General features: G+C 43.1%; 1 protein-coding gene across 1 annotated transcript in view; it reads right to left on the reverse strand.

The window, feature by feature from the left end:
* Nucleotides 1–27461, reverse strand: part of LOC126184041 (inactive phospholipase C-like protein 2) — a 749749-nt gene that overhangs the window by 146734 nt on the left and 575554 nt on the right. The window contains exons 11-12 of the mRNA XM_049926398.1: nt 12109–12283; nt 5917–6084 (exon numbers count right to left, since the gene is read on the reverse strand). Coding sequence (XP_049782355.1) covers nt 5917–6084; nt 12109–12283 — 343 coding nt within the window. The remainder of the gene's footprint in view (nt 1–5916; nt 6085–12108; nt 12284–27461) is intronic.

Genomic DNA, 27461 nt, shown 5'->3' on the forward strand with positions numbered 1-27461 from the left:
TCATTGTAATGTTATGAATAGGGTTTGGAAGTTAATGAAAATCCTTTTATTACCTGAATATCACAAGAAAAGGCTTAATGAAATATGTACTCATTTTGGGCCAGAATATGGTGGATTTTTTTGGTCATATTTTTGGCTTATTTATTTTTTTGGTATTAACTGTTTTCTCTGTGGCTTTATCATCTTTCGATTAATATTTTACACCTAAGTAACTAATGACATCTATTATACTGCAACTGCAACACCAACTAAAGCAAGGTTTTAGAAGTCTAGTTTCTGTAGCTTTAGTGTGTTTCAGCTAATTATGACCCTAGTTTTTTTTTTTTTTTTTTTTTTTTTTTTTTTTTTCATTGGCAATCTGACTGGTTTGATGTGTCCCACCACAAATTCCTCTGCTGTGACAACCTTTTCACTTCAGTTATACAATTGTAATTACTTTTTCTTTGATGTGTACTGCAGGTTCACTGAATTCATTTTAAGTGCCCAAAAAGTTTAGAATAAATTCCTCAAATGAATTTTGGCAAACATGAAGCTTGTTTTTGTATTATGTTACTCTAAAAAGTACATGTTTCTCTCACACTAAGCTTTCTTCACACTATGTTGCATATCAACAGACTGTGGTTTTTAATATCCACTGATTCATATTTTTTCTTGTTTCAATCAATTTTCCCCCTAATGTTAGAAAGCCTATATACTGCTAAATAGCCTCGAGTCCTTAGAACACATTCCCACACATTTGTCAGCCAGTAACTCTTTGTCATCTTTCAAAATATTTACCGAGTGAGAAAACTGCTGGACAAATTTACAAACATGCTGTAACATGCCCGAGGTCCCCAAATGAAGGTTTAGTAAATTTTTACACAATTTGCCTTGCGAGGCACCTACTGAGTTATTTGGAGCTGTCTCATAAAACATGAAAACTTTCTCCCTGCTGGATTTCAGCTCTGTTTAAATACTTTCTTAGTTTCTCCTCAGCCTGTTTTAAGTTCAGTTTGTTCATTTTGCTGCACCCAATGTTATGATAAATGAGGTGCAGTGAAACTATCTATGCAAACATATACCTGGCTAATCACATTGGATTGATAGTGCAGCGTGTTGGCAAGTGCAGCAGGCTTAACGGGTTCCATAAAGCTTGCCAGGCTTGTGAAAACCCAAGCTGACCAGCTTTAACCATTGTGCTTCAGTACACATGTAGTCTTGTTTCTCTGTTCTGGCAGGTTGAAATGCTTTAATGGTTGTGGTGGAGATAGGAGCAGGCCGGCTGGGAGGAGAATTTGTCCTTACTTCTAACTCCTTCATGAGTTGTAGTGATTGACTAGATTGACAGTTCTTGTTCAAAGGCATTTTTTGTGGCAACATACCTCTGTAAATGCATTTTGCAATTAATTGTTCCTGTTTAGTATCTGGATGTCTTTTGTTACATTGTTCCCATACCTTATCCATCCATTTTACCCTCCACACCTAGCAAACCCATGGTATAAGCCTGTCATGTTCAATGAAGAACACAGTTTCCACACGGTGACCACAACCTACCTCCCCCCCCCCCCCCCCCCTCCTCAGACGACACTCAGTATTATGGCCAGCTGTACACAGGTGCTATTGACATTACATTCCCCACCATTCTATTCCACCTGGCTAGTGCTTGCCACACTGGTCTGAATGCATATGTATCGGATAACTGCAAACATCACATTGCCCCATCACTTGAGTAGTGCTCACCACACCGGGCTACCCAGCCACTAACTAAACCACCCATCGCTCCCCCCGACCTACAAGTGCATATGGCTGAGTTTCACACTATCATCAGCTACTGTGTGCAGCTCACAGGGACCACCACTGTCCCGGCACATCCTCCTCCCCTCCCCCTGTCCCATCCTCCAGCTGCCCCACACCATCTTCCACCTCCCACCTTTCAGCTCTCCCCACTCATGGTTGTCGTTATCTTTTGCACAGCCAATATTTGCAGGCTCCTCGTTCACCAGTCACTCCATACAATTTGCCCTAATGGTTGCGCAGCTTGAGTCTATGGTCAACGTGGAGGTGCACGACATCTTTGCAAGCCCACCACAGTCTGACAGATTTGGTGTGCTGAAAGACTGGCAGATAGTGCAGTTTGCAGTGTTAGAAATGCAGTGCATGCACAGACTATTTTCACTGGAGGAATGCACTGGCATGGAGCCCCCATAACTCCTCCAGCCCCTCCATGCACTTGCAGAGTGTACGATCATTCTCAAAATGATTCTGCTTTTGAATTGGCTCATGAATCTGCCTGCTGCAGTCTGCACGGTAGTAACTGCACATGATTATACGAACTTTGACATGGCAGCCATTGTTGTGGACAGGGTCTTCGACTGCCTCAATTGCCCACACCATTGCCGAATGCAGCACCGCAATGGCTATTCGCACAGTCTCCTATATGTATAGCCCATATCATACTCTCCATGTCCCACAAACCCTCCACAGACATATACCAGTTAATAACCCACTTGATCAGTGAGGTGGACAAGCTCACCTCCGCCCTAGAGTGCATGCACCATCCTGTGCTTGCCCATCCCTGCCCCCATGATGTCTGACTACCAGTGCACATACCCACACAGGTGCAACCCTCATCCCTCCCCCAACCATCTAGTGGTAGCCAGGGCATTCAGAGTGCTAATGATGAAGAGTGTTTTGGAAGCAATGCCGCAAACTGTCAGGTACCATGTGCATAGTCCTCAAACACTAGTGGCAGCTGGCAATAGGCTTGCCCACCATTTCTCGGCACCCGTTCATGCACAATCATCGGAACCCCTCCTCCTGAACAGCCTACCTGCTTGACACCAGCTCCAATCTCTCCATGTACCCTCACAAACTGTTACCCTCATCTGGCCCCCTCTTACCCCTCCTCCTCACCATGGTAAATGACTGTAATCGAAACCTACTTCTCCCACACCAGGTCCATCAACCTCAGACTCGTGTGGATTTTGCATGGACCTTTACTGTGGCTGATGTTACAGACCCCAGCCTTGTCACAGACTTCATCCACACTATGGCCGCCTCATCAACCTAGCAAATCATCGATGACACATCACTCTATTCCATTGCTTGTATATCCTGCACTGCCACCAGTTTTGCCATCAAGCAACTGTCATATTTCAGCCCCTTTCCTGACCTGAATTTTATCCCTTCATTCACCCTTTCAATGCCCCGGGAGGTACACCATGATATGTTGTGCTACACTGCAACAACCCTGGCCCCATCCCACGCCCCCTGGTTTTTTGGCACCACCTTGCCTTCAGATGGGTAAGTGAAGAGACTCACATACCAAAATCAAGGCACTGATCATCTTTGTTGTGCTCAACCTCTCGAGGATCCCATATGCCTCTGCTCTACACCTCATCCCAACAAAGGTAGTATTTGGCACTGATGTGGTGACTTTCGGGTCCTCAATGCCTAGACAGTTGTTGTTTGCTATCCAGTGCCCCTCTTGCATAGATACAATGAAGATCTGTCCAGTGCAACCATCTTCATCAAGGTATACTGCACAAAAGCATTTATGAAAATTCTGGTTGCACCAGAGGACATTGAGAAAATGGCCATAATCACCCACTGTTCTTTTCACAAATGTATTTATGGCCTTCGGGCTCCAGAGCACCACCAAGACCTGGCAGTATTTTCTCGACAATGTCCTATGCAGCATCTTGGGTTGTTTTGTGTACCTGGATGATATCCTATATCCACTGGTGCAATCCCATGGCACACTGCCAGCACCCCCGGGAGGTATTTTCCTACCTCAGGGAGGTGGAAGTTATCATCAACCTGGAGAAGTGTGTCTTCAGTGTTTTGGAGATTGACTTCCTCAGACACAGGGTGTCATCTGCACACTCCTGCCCACTGGACAAGAAGGACTGGGCTGTTGCCAAATTCCCATGCCCAATAACTTTCATAGAACTCTGCAGATTCCTCAGGATGGAAAATTTTTTCTGGTACTACCTGAAGAACACTACAAGTGTGCAAGCAGCAATCACTGCCACATCCCAGGGTGATAACACTAAAAGTAGCAGGCCCATTCCCTCTACAGTGCAAATGACAGAGTTTCAAACAAATGAAATGTGACCTTTCATATGCTGCCCTCCTGGTCCTGGCAGCCAAACAATGACTTCAACCTCAATCCACACACAGTTCCTGGTACAGACTTACATGTCTGGTGTGACTTTAGCACAAGTTCTAACCACTCAGGCAACTCCTCGAGGTGTATCTCTCCTACCTTACCCCCAACTTCCACAAGACAACATTCAAACACCTCCACAGCCTGTTCCACCCTAGTGATTGCACATCTGTGGTCCTCATGGAGGAGCATTTTGTCTGGCATGGTATCCAATGGGACTGCAGAAACTGGGCCTGCACCTGTCTCCCATGCCAGAGTTCCACGGTAGGCTGTCATGTGCATGCCCCTATCAATTCTTTCCCCCTAAATGATCATAGTTTTTCTCATTTCCATATTGATACTTTAGGTCCTCTTCCATCATCAGACAACCACTGGCACATCCTCACCATCATCAAAAAGTTCACTCTGTGGCCAGAGGCTGTGCTGCTGGCTGACATCAAGGCAGATACTGTGGCCAAGGCTTTCATGGACACCTGGGTCTCAGGTTTTGGGTCTGGTTGCCTTACATGAGTAATGGGGTTTACTGTACCAACTTGATTGGGATTTTTTGTTCATAAAATTTTTTTGTGGGAACTTACCTTTGTAAATGCATTCTGCAATTAACTGTGCCTGTTAATGCTCCCATAAAGGAGCCATTTAATATTCAGCTGTCTTTTGTAACATTGTTCTCATGCTTTGCCATCTGTTTTACCCTCCATGCCTAGCAAACCCACAGTATTCACCTGCCATAATCAGTGAGGAACACAATTCCCAAAATTCTATAACTTATTCTTTTTGTTTCATCATATTGTATTCCATAGGGTGCAGTAATTGGCTACAATGATGTGTATTATGTTTCTCAACGTATACCAGTTATGATAATGGTTTAGTAAACCCCACTGCATGTTTTAGTTAATCTCTTACAGGGGGTTAAGTCAACCACTTGCTACTGTGTTACATTTTGGTCCCTTCTTTTGCTAATATTTAGATTAGGCTCTTAATATTTTTCCAGACATTCATTATATACTGTATCAACTAAGACAATGATGTGCTGAACATTTACTTATTGTGAAAAATATAAACACAAAAAGAAATGTAAAAACTGGCCAAGTTAACCTAACCTTACCCTACATATGACTGCTTACACGAAAAAGATTTCAGGGAGTTTGTGAAAAAACAGCATTTTCTTCATGTGTGTTACATCACCTCACATCTGTTACAAATTACTTTAACTTAAGATAGCTCAATTCTTTTGTTGTGATTTGTATCTGTGACCATTTCATTTAATGTTACTTAAGCTACTGCATTGGTCTGAGATGTACAGAACAGAATTTTCAGTGTGTGTGTGTGTGTGTGTGTGTGTGTGTGTGTGTATGTGTGTTTTTCAATGATGTACACATTGGATCAATTATGTAAGCAACTCAGTTTCAATCTTAGAACCAATGGAGGAAGAGATCTCTTAATCAAAACTGTTTCCATACTACACAACTCATTATACATGCAATAGTAGTAAGAGCAACAAGCCCTCTCAAGAAACATATAAGTTGTGTTAGTAATAATACAGTAACTGGTACTACATATAAATAATTTCTTAAATTTAACAGTTAGCCATGTTCCAATTGTATTTTATGTATGAAGTGCAACAGTACTGTTTGGCAATCCTTTCCATACGCCACACAGATTTCTGCAGCATAAAAAATGTAGTTGGAGTAGAATCACTGTGGATTACTTCCAGTTTGAGAATACCTGTCTCTCAGTAGTTTACCTGGAAGAACAGTTTAATACTTTACCCATTTGACAGCCAGAGCTCCAAGTATCCAATGGTTTGTTGTTTTGAGGCACATTTTTTGAATCACTGAAGATAATCTTAGTGAAGTACCTTTTATATTCATTTAAGAATGGTTCTAGGTAAGTGGATGTCATGTTCCCAGTGAATGTTTTAGAAACAACTTCCACTTCTGCAACAATAATTTCACATCACTATGGAAAATATTACTGTCAGGCAGCAGCTTACAGACTACACCTTCAAAGATCTAAACAAGTTCAAAAAATAATATTTCATTTCTACGCACAATGTAAAATGAATCTTAAGCCACTGAATAAACAGCAAATAACACATTTTCAAAAGAAAGTAACCTTAAGTTCTGCTCTCCCACCTATATAAAATTACCAGTTTATAGAATGTCACAACAAAAGCTTTCAGCCAACAAGGCCTACGTTGAAAAGACAGACACACACAGACACACACACACACACACACACACACACACACACACACACTTGTTACATTCTATCCTGGATTTTCCATATCAACACCAGTAATGATAGTAAATGTCAAAATTTTACACTGTTCACATGCAATATAACAGCCTCAGCTCTATGCCAGATTTCATCAATCATAGTGATCGGTGAGTGATGGCATGCCAATCCCTTGGCAACCTGTGACCAGATGTTTTCATTGGGTGAGGCATCTGGAGAACATGTTGGCCAAAGCTACAGTTGTACACCCTCTGTACCAAAGTATCTCAGGACAGCAGAAGCAACATGCAGTCTTGTGTTATCTTGTTGAAATATAATGTAACATAGTCCAAGAAGACGGAGCACAGTTACTGGCCTCTATGCACTAGAAATATAATGGCTACTGTCTAAATTACTGGCTACGTGAATCGAAGGTGTCATGTTGTGTACCCAGTGGTACCCACACAATTATACCAAGTACTGGGTCCTTATGACAATCAGGAATACAATCTTTACAGTTTGTTCTCCTCAGAGCCTCCACACATGGATATATTCATCATGATACTGTGTGTAGAACTGGACTTCTCTGGAATCATCATGTGGTGCCGTTCCAGTGTCCAGTGTCATCATTGGGTGCACCACTGTTGGCACACCCCTCTCTGTTACACTGTCAAGGGAAGCTGCAACAACAGTTGCTGTACTGACAGTTCCTCGTGCTCCACATGTTAGCAACCTGTTTGTGTGGATACTTGTTTTGTAGCAAGCCCAGTTCCTGATTCAGTGTCAACATGGATGTATGATCCTATATGGTGGACTGAACAATAAGTCTGTCCCGTCAGGCACTAGTCATGCTGGTTTGCTGAGATTCTCCGTGGCATTGAATATGGCTCTCCTGAATGCAACAATGCCACATTGACAAGGCTGTTGTGTGATTCTGACCAACATGAGCAGTAGTATCAGGCAATGACAAACCACAGTAATGATACGTCATGATTCCACCACTATCACCATTATAACACTTGGTGGTGCTCCAGATGTCATTGCACTGTTTTTGTGGGCACTTGTGTTGCAAAATAGCAGATTTCCTGATTGAAGGAAAATGATGTAGTTGCATGATCCTGTATGACATTGAATACGGCCCTCTTGAACTCAGCAATTCCAGATCAGCATGACAGTATTGAAAGACCACAATGCTGTCACTAATACTGTCTACATCTTACATGAGGTATAAGTTGACCTTACAAAAGTGGTGTGGTTTCAGAAGTTCCTTCATTCTCGGTCGGTTTTTCTTTGAGGAGACAACACCTCGTGATGCTGTTAGGAGTACAGTGACATCTGCACATTATAAGGACCTCCTCCTGCAACACATGATTCCAGCTTAACAGAACTACAACTGTGTCCACACCACTATTTTCATGCAAGGCGGGGTGACACCATTCCACCTATGCAAAATAGGAATAATTGGCCAAAGGAGTTTTCAGCTGCGATAAGATTGTACCAAAACACAATCTTAATTGCTGTTATGGGCTGCAGGTCTAGCATTTGCCTGCATATAGCCAGGAAATTACAACAGCACAGGCTCTACAGAGCACAGAGAAGTGTACTTACTTGTAACATCTGGACCTAGCTGTAAGAAAGAGAGGTGCATAATATTGGCTCAAAAAGGGTGAATATAATAAGGTAAGAGAGATACTTGAGAATGTGGAGCAATTGGCATCTACGACCACACGGTCTGGAAGTGGGCCATTAGACAAGATGTTACAGACCAGGGGAGGACAATCTTTGTTAATAAAAGAGTCTATAACAAAATATGGAATGAGGAACTGTGGCATAAGCTGAACTTTCTGACACCTAAAATATTGGATTACGAACTGCAAGCTTACATATTTGAGAGACAACCAAGAAGAAGCACACATCATAACAATGAGACACACAACCACAGAGCATTCACCTACACTGGGGAAGATTTTCTGAGACCCTGACACTCATCTCTCAATCTCTGCACCAAGTTGGCACAGCAAGGCAGCTCCTGTGTGTCCTGAATTGTGCCTCAATATGCTGGGGGCTAATTATCAAGACAAATGAGGAATCTAGCTTGCTTCTGATTCCAAGTACAGTAGTGTAGTAAGAGTTATAAATTACCAAATTTGCAATCCAGCTATGCAGCTTAGTACAATACACTAGTAGCATGTGCATTCTAGACTCCGGAAGAACACATACAGGGTGTACATAATGTCCGGAAACACTTTCAATTATTTATTGCACAAGAACTAAACATTGTACAGATGTCATACATAATGCATTTTGAAGAGAAACTCTTAAAGTTTTTTTTTTTTTTTTACAAATATTCAATATGTGAACCATGAATGACTCGGCAGATGTAAATACAGTAATCACATTCTTGCCATCCCCTCCCAGTGTGGCATTGTTAACTGTGGCACTCCCTTCCTGTGTTCTCTGCCAGAGCTCTGCTACATCACGTGGTAGAGGCGGTACATACACCAGATCTTTAATGTGTCCCCACAGAAAAAGTCTCATGGAGTGAGATCTGGTGATCAGGGAGGCCATTTCATGAAACAGCTGTCGCCTTCTGTAGCATGGCCGATCCATTGATGCAGCGGCTCTGTGTTCAGGTACCTACAAACTTGATGACGAAAATTTGGTGGAACCTCATCCTGCTGAAAGATGAACGGAGAGTCCGATTGCATTTGAGGCTGCTGCAAAATGTCCAAGTAGGAATATCCAGTGACAGCGCTCTCAGTGAGGAAGAATGGCCTGTACAGTTTTTGATGTGACAAGGCACAAAAACATTTACCTTTGGTGAGTCACGCTCAAATTCAATGCATTTGTATGAATGCCATCCCCATCCTCATTCAATTGTTGCAACAGCGAACAAAACTCAAAATGCTTCATTGAGATTCTGCACTAGCTCCAATCTGAATGTTTTCATAGACATCTTGTGTTGCAGGACTTTCCACATGGTCACTGGAGCCATTTTGAGTTCACAGGATGCACAACGCACTGATTTCTTTGCACTGCTTATGAATGTCTCTTGTACGCACTCCAGATTCACTTCACTCACATTCTCTTAGCCGGGCACAAGCAACCCATCATAATGAATTTGTTGTGCGAGTGGTAAATAGCCTTCCTTGTTTGTGGCTTCTTACCATACTTGGTTCTCAACGTCCATTGAACAACTGTAGTGCACTTGTTTTTGTCAAATTCTAACACACAGAAAGCTCACTCTGCACCTGAACTCGCCATGGTTGCAACCAGTGCCAACTATTGTCAAATTACCAAACTTCGCTGTGGTGGTATATATGAAAAAAAACTTTCAGCGTTTCTCTTCAAAATGACATATGTATGATATCTGTGCAATGTTGGTCTTGTGCAATAAATAATTGAAATTGTTCCCGGACTTTATGTATACCCTGTATCTATGCGCCAGGAGGCCAAAGAGTAGTAAGTAATTTTTCTTTTATGTTATTATGATTTTTTTTTCAGTTTCCTCACATTAGTTACACTAACACATTTTAAATTATTTTAGAATATCATTTGCTGTATTCCTGCCAATTCGTGTGCAACATTTACTTTGGTCTGTTGTTGTATCCAGATAAAGACTACAAGAAAATTGCAAATAAATAAAATGTGGCTTTCTCCATTTGTTATAAAGAGAGTGTCTCTAAAATAGAAATACAGGGGACTGGCAATATATAAAGTTCTTAGGAAATGGGTTTGGCAGTAGATTGTATTGGTACTCCGTTATTTTTATTATTCTTTTTTGCATGAGGAAATTTTTTCTGTTAATAACCCCCCATAAAGGGATGCATATGCTATTGTTGAATTCAGAAACTCATGATAAATGGGTTTTAGTGTGTTTATATCACATGATTGCCTGAGAATTCTAAAAGCAAGCTTGTTTAACGTTTTTGCCCTGTGGTGGTCCCACTGGAGTGAAATGTCAACCCAGACTCCCAAAAACTTTGTTTTTGTTACTAGTTCAATTTTTTTGCCATTTAACTGCATGGGTTCCATATAGGCAGGATGTTTTTGGGATGGGTAGAAGAGCATATGAGCTGTCTTGTTTGTGTGTAATAAGCCGGCACGGTAGCTCGGTCTGTTTTGTCAGAGAGCCGGTTGGCCTCTGTAATAAAAAAACTGAGTGGAAGGATCAACCATCGAACTTTAATAGGATATCTTGCGACGTCCACAATGATCAAACAACGATCAATAACGAACAAACAAAAAACAGTAATTTATCGTGGTGGAGTCATGAGAGGAGTCTTTCAGCTGTGTCATTAAAGTTGAAATTCCACTGCAGAGCTAAGACTGACTGGAAGAGCAAGTGTGTGTCATCTGTAAACAACACAAGAGACATATTAGGGAGACTCACAGGAAGGTCACTGAAAAAAGGCAGAAAGAGGAGAGGGTCCACTACCAAGCCTTGTGGGACTCCACAGCTTATCAGGGCTTTGTCAGAATAAATTTGTATATATTCAGGGCTTGTGATTTCTACCACTTGCTTTTCACTAGTGAGCTAGGATTCAAACCAATTATTTGCTGTGCCTCTGATGATATATGTTTCTAGCTTCTGAAGAAACAGTAAATGATTAATGTGAACAAACCTGTACTAAGGTCAACAAGAAATCCAGTTGAAAATTCCTTTTGATTGAAGGCTTTAAGAATTTGGTCAGTGAAACTGAAGAGTGCATCATTCACAGCCCTGTCAGTAACTCATAACACATCACCCCTCAAGCCAGTCAACTTTTGCCAAAGTGGCTTTCTGCTGGCCATGTAAGGGTGGCACAAAACTCAGCCCAAAACAATCATCCAATACAGTCATGATTATTTTATTTATATTTACATACATACTCCATGAGCCATTTTACAATGCATGGCTGAGGGTACTTTTTGCCATTGCTAGTCATTCGTTTTCCTGATCAACATGAAAATGGAGCATGGGAAGAATGATTGCCTTTATGCCTCTGCATGATCCTTAATATCCCTTACTTTGTCCTTTCTGTCCTTCTGCAGCCTGTACACTGGCCAATATATTCAGTCTACAGGCTGTTGCAAATGCTACTTCTCTAAACTTTCTCAGCAGTGTTTTGGAAAATCTCCTTCCTTCCAAGGATTCACAAGGATTCTCCCCATTATTTGTTCCACAAGCCTCTAACAACTTTCAGCATAAGAAGGAGCTTTAATCTACAATTTTGTTAAATTCCTTCCTCCTTTCCCTGGTAGTTCATTTTGTATGTGGTGACTAAAGATACTATACATGTTCATACCAGAAATACAGAACTGACTTTTAGATATGTGCAGGCAACAAACAAAACACTCATTTCACTTAACTATTTTATGAATGAACTTCATAACAAGTTATTCCCAGTATCAGTAATTTATTAAAATGTGCCATGTGTACACACAAATAGTTCCACACTCAGAGTTAAATTCCACGTTCACATAGTTAACTTCAATCATCTTAATTTATTAAGAGAAAACTGCAAAGCAGTACTTAGCATTTTGCATTTATTTCTGTTTGTAACATGTATTATGAGAATGAGATAACTATATGTACAAAATTCAATTATTTGTCAGTGTGTGTTAGTATCTGCAACTTTAAAATACAATACTGATAACTAATCATATAAGAACACACATTATTAGTTTCTATGATGTATGTCTCAGAACTAGTTTATCCTTTTGCAGAGAAATCTACAAAGAAATAAAAATAGTTTACTTACCACTGGACACTGCAGGGTGAGATTCATTCACCTGTATGCTTCCAAGTGATATTAAATCTGATAGCTCCCTACAAAGAAGATGAGTTTCTCCACCTATTACTGCACCATCATCATCGAGGAGCACATCATGGACTTCTCCCACGTCCTCTTTGCAGTCTGGTGGCAACTTGTGTCCCTATGTAGAGAGAATTAATTCACTCTTAAAAATTAGCTTCACACATTATCAGCAACAAGATAATTTAGGTTGTGCCATATGAACAGCTGGCAATGTTTTAAGGGAGTAGATCCCCACACTTTTACATGAGTATCAGTGTAAATATAAATACAAGGAAACTTCAGAAATGCTAAACAACCGTAACTGAGAATTAATAAAAGCCATACAAAACATTGTTTTATGAATCTTAAACACATCTTCATCAAACTACACTGCCTGACAAAAAAGTGAAGCTGCCACATGACATAGTTATATATCAGTATAACAATGTACTGAGACACACTATTGGCGAGTATGTATGATTTAGAGTTGCAATACCCCTTCACAGATAGACTGTCCATCAGAGTGCATTAATGTTGTGTATAGTTTTGTTACCAGGCCTTATAGGTTATGTAAGAGGTGTGACAGTTTCCAATGCTGAGTAATTACTAAGGGCACAGAAATTCCATCTACTAAAATGAAACAGCATTATTAGCACTTGACAGATTTTGAAAAGTGGCTTCATTGTAGGTCTCCTTTGGTTGGCTGGCCAGACTGTGCAATATCCAGATTTGTGGGGCTTTCAGATGTGACAATGGTCCAATGTTGGACTACATGAGAATGTGAGGACTGACAAATCCATCATCAAACTTCTGGTCAACCACATCTCGCCAACACAAAGCAGGATCACAATACTGTACAAAAAGCTCATCAGAACCCCTACACATCTGTGCCTGCTATCCAAGAACAAGTATTGGACTCCCTACAACATTCTGTGTCTTCTCACACCATTGGTCAAAGACTAGCAGCAGCCGGACAAGAGAATTACTGCTCTATGCATAGGCTTCTGTTAACACACAAACAGCTGCATTTAGAATGGTGCCATGACCATGAAGAATGGACAACTGATGAATGGCATCACTATGCCAGATGACCATAATTGGTGAGGAAGTCACTTGTAAAAAGGTCCTATTCTTCCAATGTTTTGGAGCTTTATTCATTGCACCACGGTGTAGGGTTGGATGGTTGGTTGGTTGGTTTAAGGATTAAAGGGACCAAACTGCAGAGGTCATCGGTCCCTTTTTCCAAAATACGAAAAATACCCACAGAGAATAAAAAATGTTCAACAGAATAGGAGACAGAGGACACAGAACAAAAGAAAGAGACAAGGACCAGACAAAACGAAATAAAATCACACGGAGTGTGACGGTGGTTGGCCGACCACAGGAACAAAAAAAAGGAAAAGCCAACCACCGAAAACACATTAAAAACTTAGTTTAAAACCGTAGGCCAAAGTCCAGAATCAACACAAAACAAGAAAATAAAACAGAAGCACTGAGATTAAAGAATAAAAACCCCCTGCCCGAATAAAATGTAAAACTAAGTCAGCCACAACAGGGTCATCAGATAAAAGGGCAGGGAGCGTATCAGGCAGCGCAAATGTCTGCCTGACCACAGCTAAAAGGGGGCAGGCCAATAAAATGTGGGCCACTGTCAAAGCCAGCCCGCAGCGACATACAGGAGGGTCCTCCCGGCGCAGTAAATAACTGTGTGTCAGCCAGGAGTGGCCAATGCGGAGCCGACAAAGGACGACTGAGTCCCTGCGGTTGGCTTGCATGGATGACCACCACACAGTCGTCGTCTCCTTAATGGCACGGAGTTTATTGGGCGTGATCCGATCGTGCCATTCAGCATCCCAAAACGCAAAAACTTTTCGGCGGAGGACTGCCCGCAAATCAGTCTCTGGGAGGCCAACATCCAGAGACGGTTGTCTCGTGGCCTCTTTCGCCAGGCAGTCAACATGTTCATTGCCCGGGATATCAACATGACCGGGGGTCCACACAAAGACCACAGAGCGGCCGCAACACGCAAGAGTATGCAGGGACTCGTGCATAGCCATCACCAGACGAGAACGAGGAAAACACTGGTCGAGAGCTCGTAAACCGCTCAGGGAATCGCTACAGATAACGAAGGACTCACCTAAGCAGGAGCAGATATACTCTAGGGCACGAAAGATGGCGACCAGCTCAGCAGTGTAAACGCTGCAGCCATCCGGCAATGAACGTTGTTCGGAATGGTCCCCTAGAGTTAATGCATACCCGACACGACCAGCAACCATCAAACCGTCAGTGTAAACAATGCCAGAGCCCTGATACGTGGCCAGGATAGAATAAAAGCGGTGGCGGAAGGCCTCTGGAGGGACTGAGTCCTTCGGGCCCTGTGCCAAGTCGAGCCGAAGGCAAGGGCGAGGAACACACCATGGGGGTGTACACAAAGGGGCCCGGAAAGGAGGTGGAACAGTGAAACCCCTAATCCCGGAGAGAAGCTCTTTGACACGTACGGTGATCGGACAACCCGACCGGGGCCGACGGTCTGGCAGATGGACGACAGACTGCGGGAACAGGACACGGTAATTTGGATGCCCGGGCAAGCTAAAAACATGGGCAGCATAAGCAGCCAGTAATTGTTGGCGTCGTAACCGCAGTGGAGGGACACCTCACCTGCCTCCACCAGTATGCTGTCCACAGGGCTGGTCCGAAAAGCACCAGTGGCAAGGCGTATCCCGCTATGGAGGATTGGGTCCAGCACCCGCAACGCAGATGGGGATGCTGAGCCATAGGCTAGGCTCCCATAATCCAGGCGAGACTGGACTAACGCCTGGTAGAGCCGCAACAGGGTAGATCGGTCGGCGCCCAGCGGGTGTGGCTCAAACATCGCAGAGCATTGAGATGCCGCCAACACGCCTGTTTGAGCTGCCGGATATGAGGCAGCCAAGTCAACCGGGCATCAAAATCACCCCCAAAAACCTGTGTGCTTCCACCACTGAAAGAAGGTCGCCGGCTAGATAAAGCCGTGGCTCTGGGTGGACAGTGCGTCGCCGGCAGAAATGCATAACGCAGGTCTTGGCTGCCGAAAACTGGAACCCATGAGCTACAGCCCAAGACTGCGCCTTGCGGATAGCACCCTGTAGCTGACGTTCAACGGCTGCAATGCCAGTAGAGCTGTAATAAAGGCAGAAGTCGTCAGCATACAGGGAAGCAGAGATGGAATTTCCCACGGCCGCAGTGAGCCCGTTAATGGCTATTAAAAACAGGCAGACACTTAAAACAGAACCCTGTGGCACACCGTTCTCCTGGACGTGGGTGGAACTATATGAGGCTGCGGCTTGCACGCGGAAGGTACGATACGACAGAAAATTTCTGATAAAGATCGGCAGAGGGCCCCAAAGACCCCATTCATGAAGTGTAGAAAGGATGTGATGACGCCATGTCATATCGTACGCCTTCCGCATGTCGAAAAAGACAGCGACCAGGTGCTGACGGCGGGCAAAGGCAGTATGGATGGCCGACTCCAGGCTCACCAGATTGTCGGCGGCGGAGCGGCCCCTCCGGAACCCACCCTGAGACGGAGCCAGAAGGCCCAGAGACTCCAGTACCCAATTCAAGCGCCGGCTCACCATCCGTTCGAGAAGCTTACAAAGAACGTTGGTGAGGCTAATGGGGCAGTAGTTGTCCACCTCCAAAGGGCTCTTGCCTGGTTTCAAAACGGGGATGACAATGCTTTCCCGCCATTGTGACGGAAACTCACCCTCGACCCAGAGACGGTTGTAAAGGTCGAGGAGGCGTCGCTTGCAGTCCACTGAAAGGTGTGTCAGCATCTGACAGTGGATGCGATCGGGCCCGGGAGCGGTATCAGGGCAAGCGGCAAGGGCACTGTGAAATTCCCACTCACTGAATGGAGCATTGTAGGATTCAGAAGTGTGGGTGCGAAAAGAAAGACTCCGACGTTCCATCCGCTCTTTAATGGAGCGGAAGGCCTGGGGATAATTCGTAGAAGCGGAACTCATAGCCAAATGCTCTGCCAAGCGGCTTGCGATGACGTCTGAGTCTGTACAAACTGCTCCATTCAGTGAGAGCGCAGGCTCGCTGGCAGGGGTCCGATAGCCGTAGACGCGTCGAATCTTCGCCCAGACCTGCGATGGAGTGACATGGAGGCCAATGGTGGACACATACCGCTCCCAGCACTCCTCCTTGCCTTGGCGGATAAGGAGGCGGGCCCGCGCACGCAGCCGTTTGAAGGCGATGAGGTGGTCTATGGAAGGATGTCTCTTGTGACGCTGGAGCGCCCGCCGGCGATCTTTAATCGCCTCAGCGATCTCAGGCGACCACTACGGCACAGCCCTCTGCCGAGGGGACCCAGAAGAACGGGGAATGGCAGATTCGGCGGCAGTAACGATGCCGGTGGTGACCGATTGAACCACCGCATCAATGTCATCACGAGAGAGAGGCTCAATAGCGGCAGTGGAGGAAAACAAGTCCCAGTCAGCCTTATTCATAGCCCATCTGCTGGGGCGCCCACAAGAGTGGTGCCGTGGCAGTGACAGAAAGATTGGAAAATGGTCACTACCACACAGGTCGTCATGCACACCCCATTCGACAGACGGTACGAGGCTAGGGCTACAGAGCGATAGGTCAATGGCGGAGTATGTGCCATGCGCCACACTGAAGTGTGTGGAGGCACCGTCATTTAAGATCGAGAGATCGAGCTGCGCCAATAAATGCTCAATAGTGGCGCCTCGACCTGTTGCCACTGACCCACCCCACAGAGGGTTATGGGCGTTAAAGTCGCCCAGTAACAAGAAAGGTGGCGGCAATTGGGCTATCAGCGCAGCCAGAACATGCTGCGCGACATCACCCTCCGGTGGAAGGTAAAGACTGTAGACAGTAACAGCCTGTGGCGTCCACACCCGAACAGCGACAGCCTCTAAAGTTGTATGTAGAGGGACAGACTCGCTGTGGAGAGAGTTAAGGACATAGATGCAGACGCCACCAGACACCCTTTCATAAGCTACCCGGTTTTTATAATAACCCCGATAGCCACGGAGGGCGGGGGTTCACATTGCTGGATTGCTGGAAACCATGTTTCCTGAAGTGCAATGCAGAAGGAAGGGTGAAGGCTGATAAGTTGGCGCAGCTCAGCTAGATGTTGGAAGAAACCGCTGCAGTTCCACTGGAGGATGGTATTGTCCATGTCTGAGAAAGGCGTGACAGGACTGGGTAGGCAGATTACGCCGCTGGGTCACCTGCTGCCTCCGATTGAGCACCTGTGCCAGTGATTGCCATGGCGTCTGAGGGATCGGCGAGATCGAGGTCCTCAGCGGACGCCAGAATCTCCACCTCGTCCTCAGACGCAGAGCTTGTAGGAAGCGGTGGGACGGGTGCCACCACAATGTTGGTATTCTTGGGGACTTTCTTCTGGTTCTGTTTCTGCTTCTCTCGTCGTGCCTTCGGTGGTTCAGGCTTGGAGGGCTGCACAGGGTCAGTCTCAGGGACGGAGGACGACTGTGAGGCCCTACGACCAGGGACTGGTGGTTGTTTGAGCCACTTGCGGGTGTCTGCTGTGCCGCTGGTCGGAACTTGCGAAGGGAGGTCCCCAAGGGACCCCTTCCTTGCGAGAGTAGCCGAAGAAGTCTTACTCTTCTCCGGCTGGGAAGGGGGAACTGATGTCCCCGATGGTTTGGGGGGGGGGGGGGGGGTGTTGCTCCTGAAGTAGATGGAGCAGGAGCAACAGGTTGTGAAGTGCCCCCCCACAAGCAAGGGGGCTGGTGGATGCTGACCAATCTTAGAGCCGATTCGTGATGATGGGAGAACCGTCGTTGCAGCAGCGGCGTAGGTTGATATCATTGCCAAAGGATGGAGCCTCTCATATTTCCGTCTAGCCTCGGGGTAGGTCAGGCGGTCCAGGGTCTTATATTCCATTATCTTCCTTTCTTTCTGCAATATCCTACAGTCCAGCGAGCAGGGGGAATGGTGTTATCCGCAGTTAACACAGATAGGAGGCGGGGCACATGGAGTATCGGGATGCGAAGGACGTCCACAATCCCGACACGTGATGCTGGAAGTACAGCGAGATGACATGTGCCCAAACTTCCAGCATTTAAAACACCGCATCGGAGGAGGGATATATGGCTTCACATCACAACGGTAAACCATCACCTTGACCTTTTCGGGTAAAACATCACCTTCGAAGGCCAAGATGAAGGCACCGGTGGCTACCTGATTATCCCTCGGACCCCGGTGGACGCGCCGGACGAAGTGAACACCTCGTCGTTCGAGGTTGGCGCGTGATTCATCATCGGACTGCAGAAGAAGATCCCTGTGGAATATAATACCCTGGACCATGTTGAGACTCTTATGCGGCGTGATGCTAACTGAAACATCCCCCAACTTGTCACAATTGAGCAACAGCCGTGACTGGGCAGAGGATGCCATTTTGATGAGCACAGAACCAGAGCGCATTTTGGACAAGCCCTCCACCTCCCCGAACTTGTCCTCTAAATGCTCCACAAAAAACTGGGGCTTGGTTGACATAAACGATTCTCCATCAACCCGCGTACACACAAGGTACCGGGGTGAATAGTCTCCACTGCCTTCTTTAGCAAGACGTTCCTCCCATGGAGTGGCTAGGGAGGGAAACGATCGCTGATCAAATTTCTTCACGTTGAGGTTAGACCTCGATCGCTTAGAGACTGCTGGTGGAGGCCCACCAGCGAGAGAGGATGTACCACGCTTCATTGCGGGTCATCCGCCCTGATGCCACCTACTCCGACCAAGGGCCCTCCCCACGGGTGCCATCCAGCCGCAGCAATAGCCACCTGGCAGGATGGCCATTGCCGGCAGTCCTGATGCCCCAGGGAGATGGGCATCTACTCCTTGGCATACGTGGGGAGTTAACGGCGCAGGCATCAGCAGAGCGATCCCTGTGTTGTCAGGGGGCTACAACCAACAGGGTACATGGCGGCCCCACCACAACGGACTGGCTACTGTGCTGGATCTTAGGTGCAAAAATGTCCAAGGTCGTCGTCGCAGTTAAAAGCAACATTGCAGAATGCAGTGTGGTAATCGCACCCAGGGACGTATCCTCGCCCAAGAGATGGAAAACGAGCGGAACACCATTGCAATGACGAAAAAGCCGGCTAAAGGTCTCAATGCACAACGGATACAGTGCACCATGTAAGGCGCCCTTCCCCAATTGGCTTGCTCTTTGGAATAATTTAGAAATATGGAGGTCAAACCCGAGAGGGGACCATCACATAAGGCCAAAACATGTGAGACTCCTTTTAGTCGCCTCTTACGACAGGCAGGAATACCGCGGGCCTATTCTTACCCCTGAAACCGCAGGGGGTACGGTGTAGGGAGTCGTCATGCATCACTTCAGGTCATGTCTGGTAATGATAGACGGAACTTTTCCAGCACAATGGTACGCCATGGATATTCTGCATCCCCACGTGTTACCTCTCACAGGACAGCACGGTGGAGCCATTTTTCAACATAACGTTGCTCGGCCACACATGGCACGTGCCTCTATGAACAATCTGCATGATGTTGACGTAACTTTGCAGCCAGCAAGATCCCCACATCTGTCACCAGTAGAACATGTATGGGACCACCTTGGATGTCAGCTCCACCCTAGTGCCAGTATCCAGGGTATCAAGGACTAGTTAGAACAGTTATGGGGCCGGCTTGCCTCAGGAGAGAGTAAAATGGATTTATGGCAACTTTCCCAAATCAATCAGTGCTTGTATCCATGGCCAGAAGGGGTCAACATCAAACTGACAAGTGGGTGCATAATACCAAATTCTTTATAAATTTGACTAGATTTTGTAATCACTGAAATTACATTACATACCCTCTCAACCTTTGAAGTTTCATTTAATTTTATTTCCTTCTTCTCTTCTGACTGCTTGACTTTTTTGTCAGGCAGTGTATTTTGATATACCATTAAAAATAGCAAGCAATGTTTTCCATGTTATTGATTCACACTGTAACTCTTTGATGATGCTAATTTTTAAATAAAGTTAGAGAAGAAATACAAAACAAGTAAATGAAGTAAGTAACTAGTGTAAAAAATTTACAATTCTAAGACCAGAAGGTCATGATAAGGTTGTGGGCACCTCATAATTAACATAATACTCCCTGTTTCCTAACATGACACAAGGTTAAGAATAGAGACAAATGTAGAAAACAAAATTAAGAAAGAGTTTCAATTTAATGAGGCACCAAATTCTGCACAACACATTTTTGGTTGGTTGGTTGATTTGGGGAGGGACCAAACAGCCACATCATCAGTCCCATCAGATTAGGAAAGGATGGGGAAGGAAGTTGGCTGTGCCCTTTCAAAGCAACCATCCTGGCATTTGCATGAAGTAATTTAGGGAAATCATGGAAAATCTAAATCAGGGTGGCTGGACATGGGTTACACATTTTTATGTTTCTAAAAAATTACAATAAGCCTCATCTCTTTTCATTTATTCACCTTTGATTGAAGGGGAATTGAATTAGTTAAATGAGAGTCATGCTATCACAGTGATTGTATTAGGTGATTTCATATCCTCTTCTTAACCTTTTGTAATCTGACATGGTACTGGGTATATCAATTTGTTTTATGGGCAAGCTTTGGAAGTGAGAAGTGCTGTGAATAGGAGAAAAGAGACTTTTAGTGAGGCCCAGCAAAAGCAGCCACAGAGAACTGCGAGCACACTGACCTTCATGGAAACAAAGAGTTAAAGTGGAGGTATAACATCCTTGCCATGTCGGGGGGCTGAAAGGGACATTGATGAACAGTGAGCAGGTGGAGAGGCCATTGTCTGGCTTATAGCATGGTTTGTAGGGTGACTGCTATAAATGCCTTTATTCTAAAAGGCAGAACTCCTTCAGCAGGTGGTATGTGCTAGGAACCCATTAAAAGAATAATGTGAGCAGATAAGCATCTCCTGGCTTTCCTAAAAAAAAAAAAAAAAACGAAACATCTGTGACCTACTTAATGCTCAGAAGTTGCAGGAAAGTCAGAGAGTGGCCCTGGGGACAGTTTTTTTAACAGTTTCACAGGACAGGCTAGCTAGGCTAGCTGGTAGCTGAATGAGCATTGACTGGTCTGTTACAAGTGACTTCAGGAGGAGATAAGTTTTTTAGAAAAGAGGGGAAGAAACTCAATTCATTGGCTTGTTGGCATTTTACCGTTACTTTGCACAACATTTTGTCAAAGAAACAACTGTGGCCTATAGTAGCTCTTGAAAGGATTGGTGGATACATTTTGTTGGTGCACAGAAATGAGCAAGCTGGTTTTTGGAGACTTACAAAACATCTTTTAGAAAATATCAGATGCAGACAAGTCACAGACAGGAGATGGTAGCAAGCTCTGTGGCTGTGCTCTCAAGTGGCAGAGTCATCTGAGGTCCGCTGTTCAAGTCCTCAGCTGCCAAATCATAATGCTGAACTTCAGACCAGCAAACAGTAGTGTCCCTACTCTACTCAAATTACACTGAAGATTAAGGTAAGCATCACTTACATCTCTGGCACATTAGAAGAAAAGAGAGTATTGTAGTTAAATTTCAATATAGGTTTCACTGTCTCATATTTGTCAGTGCTTCTTTGGGATTCTTCAGTTCTTGTTGCATACAGTCACTGTGATCACCATAATCAAGTTGCAAATCAGTTCATAGAATCAGATGCAAGATTATTAATCATCTCCCCCTCATTTAGTAACTTTGCCAACTCTGAGCTTTAGTTTGCAATTCTCATCAGAAAGTTCAAATTGAGACTTCTTTTTTTTTTTTTAATGCTTCAAAAGGCCAACTGTCTTTTGTAATAAACTGTGAGAGTATGCTTAAATCTTGGGTTTATTATCACATTCAATCCCTTTCAATGATAAATATTATGTCAATTCCTCCATCTTCAGATTCACTGTTACAGCCTAAATAAGTGTTAACATTAGTAAATCTGTTGCATGCATTAAATTCTGCACAGATTCTCAAGGGTTTGGCTGATTCATGATTAATTCATGAGTCAGTTAAATATCACATAACAGGGGGTTTGCAAAGTGAAACATTAAGAATTTTAAAAGTATGGCCAGTAACATTATGCTGTTTTTACAGAAATGTACAAAGATATGAGGTTTCGTTCATCCTTTTATACTGAAATTAATTATGAAAATAGATATACTTAATGATGGTAGGCAGCACTGTAGCAGTTTTTGGAGAAGAGGAGGCAAGAAAATTGTGATTTAACATTGTGTCAGTGCTGAGGCCGTTAAAAATTGAGCACAAGCACTGATTTAGCAAGGACAGGGATGGAAATTGATTATGCCCTTTTCAATAGGAATCTCCCAGTATTTGTATTACATAACTTAATGGAACTCTACATCTTGCTGACTAGAGAAGAATTTGAAGTCCACTTCTCCAGAATATGTGTTATGTACATTAACTAATGGAGAACCTCACTTGGTAGCGATGTTGGAAACATTCCTTGTCTCTATTCAAATAGATTTGTTGGATTTCTTTTCACATTATTCATGATTGTGAACACTGATAAGCTGGACTTTGTTTGAGGGATCTAAGAATTCTGCTACAGTAAATAATAAGTTTAAAATTTTTGCTGTTAACTTTTCACTGAATTGAAGTTTGTGCAAAAATGAGGCTTGTTATCGTCATAAGGTAAAGCTCTCTTAATGAAGCTGCATTGTCAGAAAACTGACTCTGCAGAGAGCAGTTTCATGTTGCCATTATTCAGGAAGACTATTGTAACTGGAAAATAACTGGCAGGTTGCATGTCACTGAAAGCGGTGATGAAGTCTGAGGACACAGTCTGATGGAAGCACATGTGTGATAGTTAAAATATCTACTGAAGTTTTTTTTTAAGTTGGATATGAGGCCAACACACAAGTGGCAGCTTCTGTACATATCATCTAGAAAGAAGATCTTCACAAACACTAAACATACAGGAACTGAAACCACCAAGATATCTGAAATTCATAAAATAAATTTCCATAAATTTTTATTGGCTGTTAAACATTATTAGACATAAATTTTTCATTTAAATGCATACATGTCACATATAGGCAAAAAAAGAATTCACACACAGCTGTAGAAATGTTTCCCATCAGTCTATAGTGATTTCTTAGCACATGGTCATTGCATCTTTCACTACTAACTAATTTTTTTTTTCCTTTGAGGAAGCTTGCAGCAATATGCTTCTAACTGTCAGAGACCATTATATAGCACTTTTAAAACACAACAGAATGCCCTCTTTACAAGAGAAACAACTGTTCTCTAGTGTAACATTCAGCCAGCACAATGAGTATATTTGTCCAGCTACTGCTGGGGCTGCTCCAATTATAGTCATCTCTCCCTCCTTCCCATGTTCTCAAAATTTCTTGGGCAGGAACTTACAACAGAATACTAAATCACCTTCCTGACAGTAAAATTTTACAAACATTGCCACTTAACTTCTGTAATGATTTTGCTAATATTTCTTGTCTTTAATGCATTTACTGTTTGTAAACCACCTCAAACAGTAATATTTGAACTATAATTTGTCAACCATCAGAAATAACAGAACAACATGTAAATTCGCCGGTGTTTTCATGTCTATGGCACGCTGCACTAGATAAACACCTGAAAATGGCTTTTTAACTCAAAACTAGTAGTGTAAGAAAGATAAACTCTTAATAAAAATTGCAGTCCAAGTGGAAAAATGTCAACTTCATTCAAAGGAGACACCAATGAAAAACATCATGAACTCAGATCTGTCAGAACAAACAAGAAAAGTTACACTTTTGGCATTGTCAGTATCTTACAAAGACCTTTGTGTGGATCGCAAAATTCTACAAGGGCAAGTGCGATGGCAAGTCATTCCCCTTGCATGGACGGAATCTTATTTTAGCAATGGACAACAGAGGAACACAGTAACCAATGACCCAACAGGAATAAAAACAAACTTGGTATGGGGAAACATTGAATATTGTGTCCCACAATGTCCAGTGCTTGGTCCGTGTCTGTTCTTGGCCTACATAAATGATTTACCTAGAACACAGAGGATTCTTCGAAACTTCTGAAGTTTTCTGATGACACTAGATAAAGGGCTGAAACATGTCCATACCAGATACCACCAGAGGACTGATGGAATAGGCTTGCAACTTGTTCACATCAAACAGCTTAATTCTTGATCTTACAAAATCCCATATTGTTCAGTTCAAAACAACGAAACAAGATACCAGAAGTTGAGACCAGTGAGAACACACTGAATGGGGCTGCATGTGCATGTGTAAAGCTCCAGGGCAATGAGATGGATATTAAACTGAGGCAGGACTAGATCATGGATCAGTTACCCAAAATGCTCAGTTCTGCCTGCATTACCCTTAGAAATGCCTCATTATGCTGCCATGAATAGTGGACTACTAGTATACTTTGCATACTTTCATTTACTCAATATTGTCCTATGGCATAATGTTCTGGGGAAATGCAGCTAAGATAAAAAAGTATTCTTCTATAGGACTGTTCAGTAAGAATATTATAAAAGTTGATAACTGAACATACTGCACAAGCTGCTTTAGGGACCTATCAATGTTTACACTAGTATACCAATACATTTACTTCGTAGTGACATATCTGATTAATTACAAGAGTAAATTAAAGATGAAATGCGCAACTGACCATGTTAACACTAGAAGTAAAAATAATTTTCATGTAGACTAAACATCCCTTTCAATGGTTCCAAGTGTAGTTTTATATTTTGATGAATGATGTGTAACAGGTTGCAAGTATTAGCTACCTCTCCCACAATTCATCAATACATTTGGACTCAGGAATGTTAATTTCACATAACTCTAGGGTACAGTTCTCACTGAGCTGATACAATATGACAAAACTACACTCCATCTGAACAAGTGTCTGAAGCCCAAACTGTTCCAAACAACTGCCATATCATCCTTAACCAATAGGCATCAGTGGATGCAGATACGGAGAGTCATGTGGTCCGCGGTCCACTCTCTGAAGTTGTTTTCAGATTTTGTGACAGGAGCCTGTACTTCTCAGTCAAGTAGTTCCTCATTTGGTCTCACAGGGGCTGAGTGTAGCCTGCTTGCCCATAGACTAGGCAGACTCAGGTGGTCACGTGTCCAAGTGCTAGCCAAACATGACAGTGCTTAACTTCAGTGACCTAGTGGGAACCAGTGTTACCACTGCAACAAGGCTGTTGGCAGTATGCAATATGACATATTGCAATAAATGTCACATTGTGTGACACTTATCAGTGTGACACTTACATTCCCACAAGGATGATACAATATGTGATGCAGCTGTTGATAAAAAAAAAGCAACATGACAGAATAAATCACTTTTTTGTTTGAGTTTCAGTTGCAATCACAAGCTCTTCTGAAGTGGACATTATTGTCACTTATTATTTACAGTTCAAAAAACAAAAAAAGAAAAGGAAGTTCTGGGTGCACCCATACATTGATATAAATATGAAAAATTGTTCAGCTGTGGTTTCTCATGAGGTCTCTCAGCATGAACACAAATTCCATGAATTCTATAGAATGAGTCCAGACAGTTTCCACTTTTGGGAATAACAGGTATCGGCTACTTTGACAATGCAGGACACAAATTTTTGACTAGCTATTTCTCCTGCTGAGAAGCTACTCATTCCAATTAGGCAAGTTGGTGAAAGAGTGTGAATGACATTAAAATGCCACTATGAGAAGTTTATTTTTTGTAAGAGCATCTGGTATGGTACTTTACAGAATGTGGTACATATATAAATAATGGTTACAAATTAATAAAGCTAATATTTCTACAACTATTTGGTTTTGCAAAGTAGTATACAATTCAGCTTGACAAGTATTCAGAAGAAACACTGGATCTGAAGTGGGATCCGGGACAATTGATGGTGTAGCAGTGGATGATGAACTCTGCACAGGGGTATGTGACAACAAACAGCTGGCTCGATTGCCACAAGATGGTTTAAAATTGACAGAACGGCTGTAGGGCTGGTGTGAAGAAGTGTTGGGGTGGGTGGCTATCAGCTGGATTGTGAACAGGTGAGCTGAACTGGACGGAGCAGTAAGCAGAAATATAGTGGTGGCTAGCAAGCAATGAAAAGTAGTGGTCATGTTTTTCCTGAATGGAAAGAGGTGCTTCTGATTTCTGGCAGTAGAGTTGCAGAATGAGCTATGATGGAGGAGTCCTGTGACTTGAAATATTGTCATTACATTTAATATTACAGAAAATACATTAAGTGTCATACAGGCACGGTAGGGTAAAAAAAACTGACAGCTTTGGAAACACAGCAGTGAGATGAGCTCATTGAAAATTAAACCATATTTGGAACTTAAATGATCAAAAAAAGCAATTAAAATTTACTACTAGTATTATTTTTTAAGACTGTAACAAATAAGCCCATTATGTAATTTACATTCTCAATACACCAAATGAACGTGGCTGATGCCAGCAATCAGATGAAGTGATCACTTTTCTAAGTAAATAATATATGCAAAATATTATAAAAAATTAGTTAATTTTACATAAATAGTGCCATGACTGTGAAATGCTCCACAGATGCACAAATGATGATATCAGCATGAGTATCACTTTAATAGTCCAACAATTTATGACATATTTATTTATATTTGTGAGCTATAAAATATGTAAAGTTAGTGTCTTGACTGGTTCCAGGTATGTCAAATTATATGTTTGAGATTAGTTTGAAATTCTTGTCACAATGCCTTATATTTTATGAAGAGGTTGCAAACTGCAAAGATTCACCAAATTTTTATCGTATATATTTATGTGAAATTATTGTATAAATTCTTAATGATGGTCAGGGTGAAAGTATCTTCACTGAGTTGAGTAGTGGTGAAGTGACCAAGCCTTTAAATAAGCATGCACAGCACAGCATCTTTCATCTACGGTGGTTCATTGTGTGTTTTTTGTCTGCAGTTGGTCGGAAGTGTGATAACATTCTGTGTGCTGTGTGTGCTACTTGCTTCACTCCGTGAGTGTGGAGACATGGAATTATTTCAAGGCTGCAAGTGAAAGTCTGTAAATATTTGTGGACTCTGATTTCAGTCAGGACATAGAATTTCTTGAGTCATTTCATTTCAGTGAATGACTAGCTTTCATACGGGCATTCTTTAATTATTCTTGGTAGGTGTGCTTCCATTATTTGTATTTGAGATGGACTTGGCTGAAAAGTGACACAATAGTAATGTGCACTGTTGAGTTTGGCTCCACTGAGGGTAGCAGTGAGAGTTCACACTAATGAACATTAAGAAGTTGTTACAGTTATTCGTGAGTTAATGTGTAAAACTATTTAATTATCTAGAG

This window comes from Schistocerca cancellata, chromosome 4 (genome assembly GCF_023864275.1).
Source record: "Schistocerca cancellata isolate TAMUIC-IGC-003103 chromosome 4, iqSchCanc2.1, whole genome shotgun sequence".
NCBI lineage: Eukaryota > Metazoa > Arthropoda > Insecta > Orthoptera > Acrididae > Schistocerca > Schistocerca cancellata.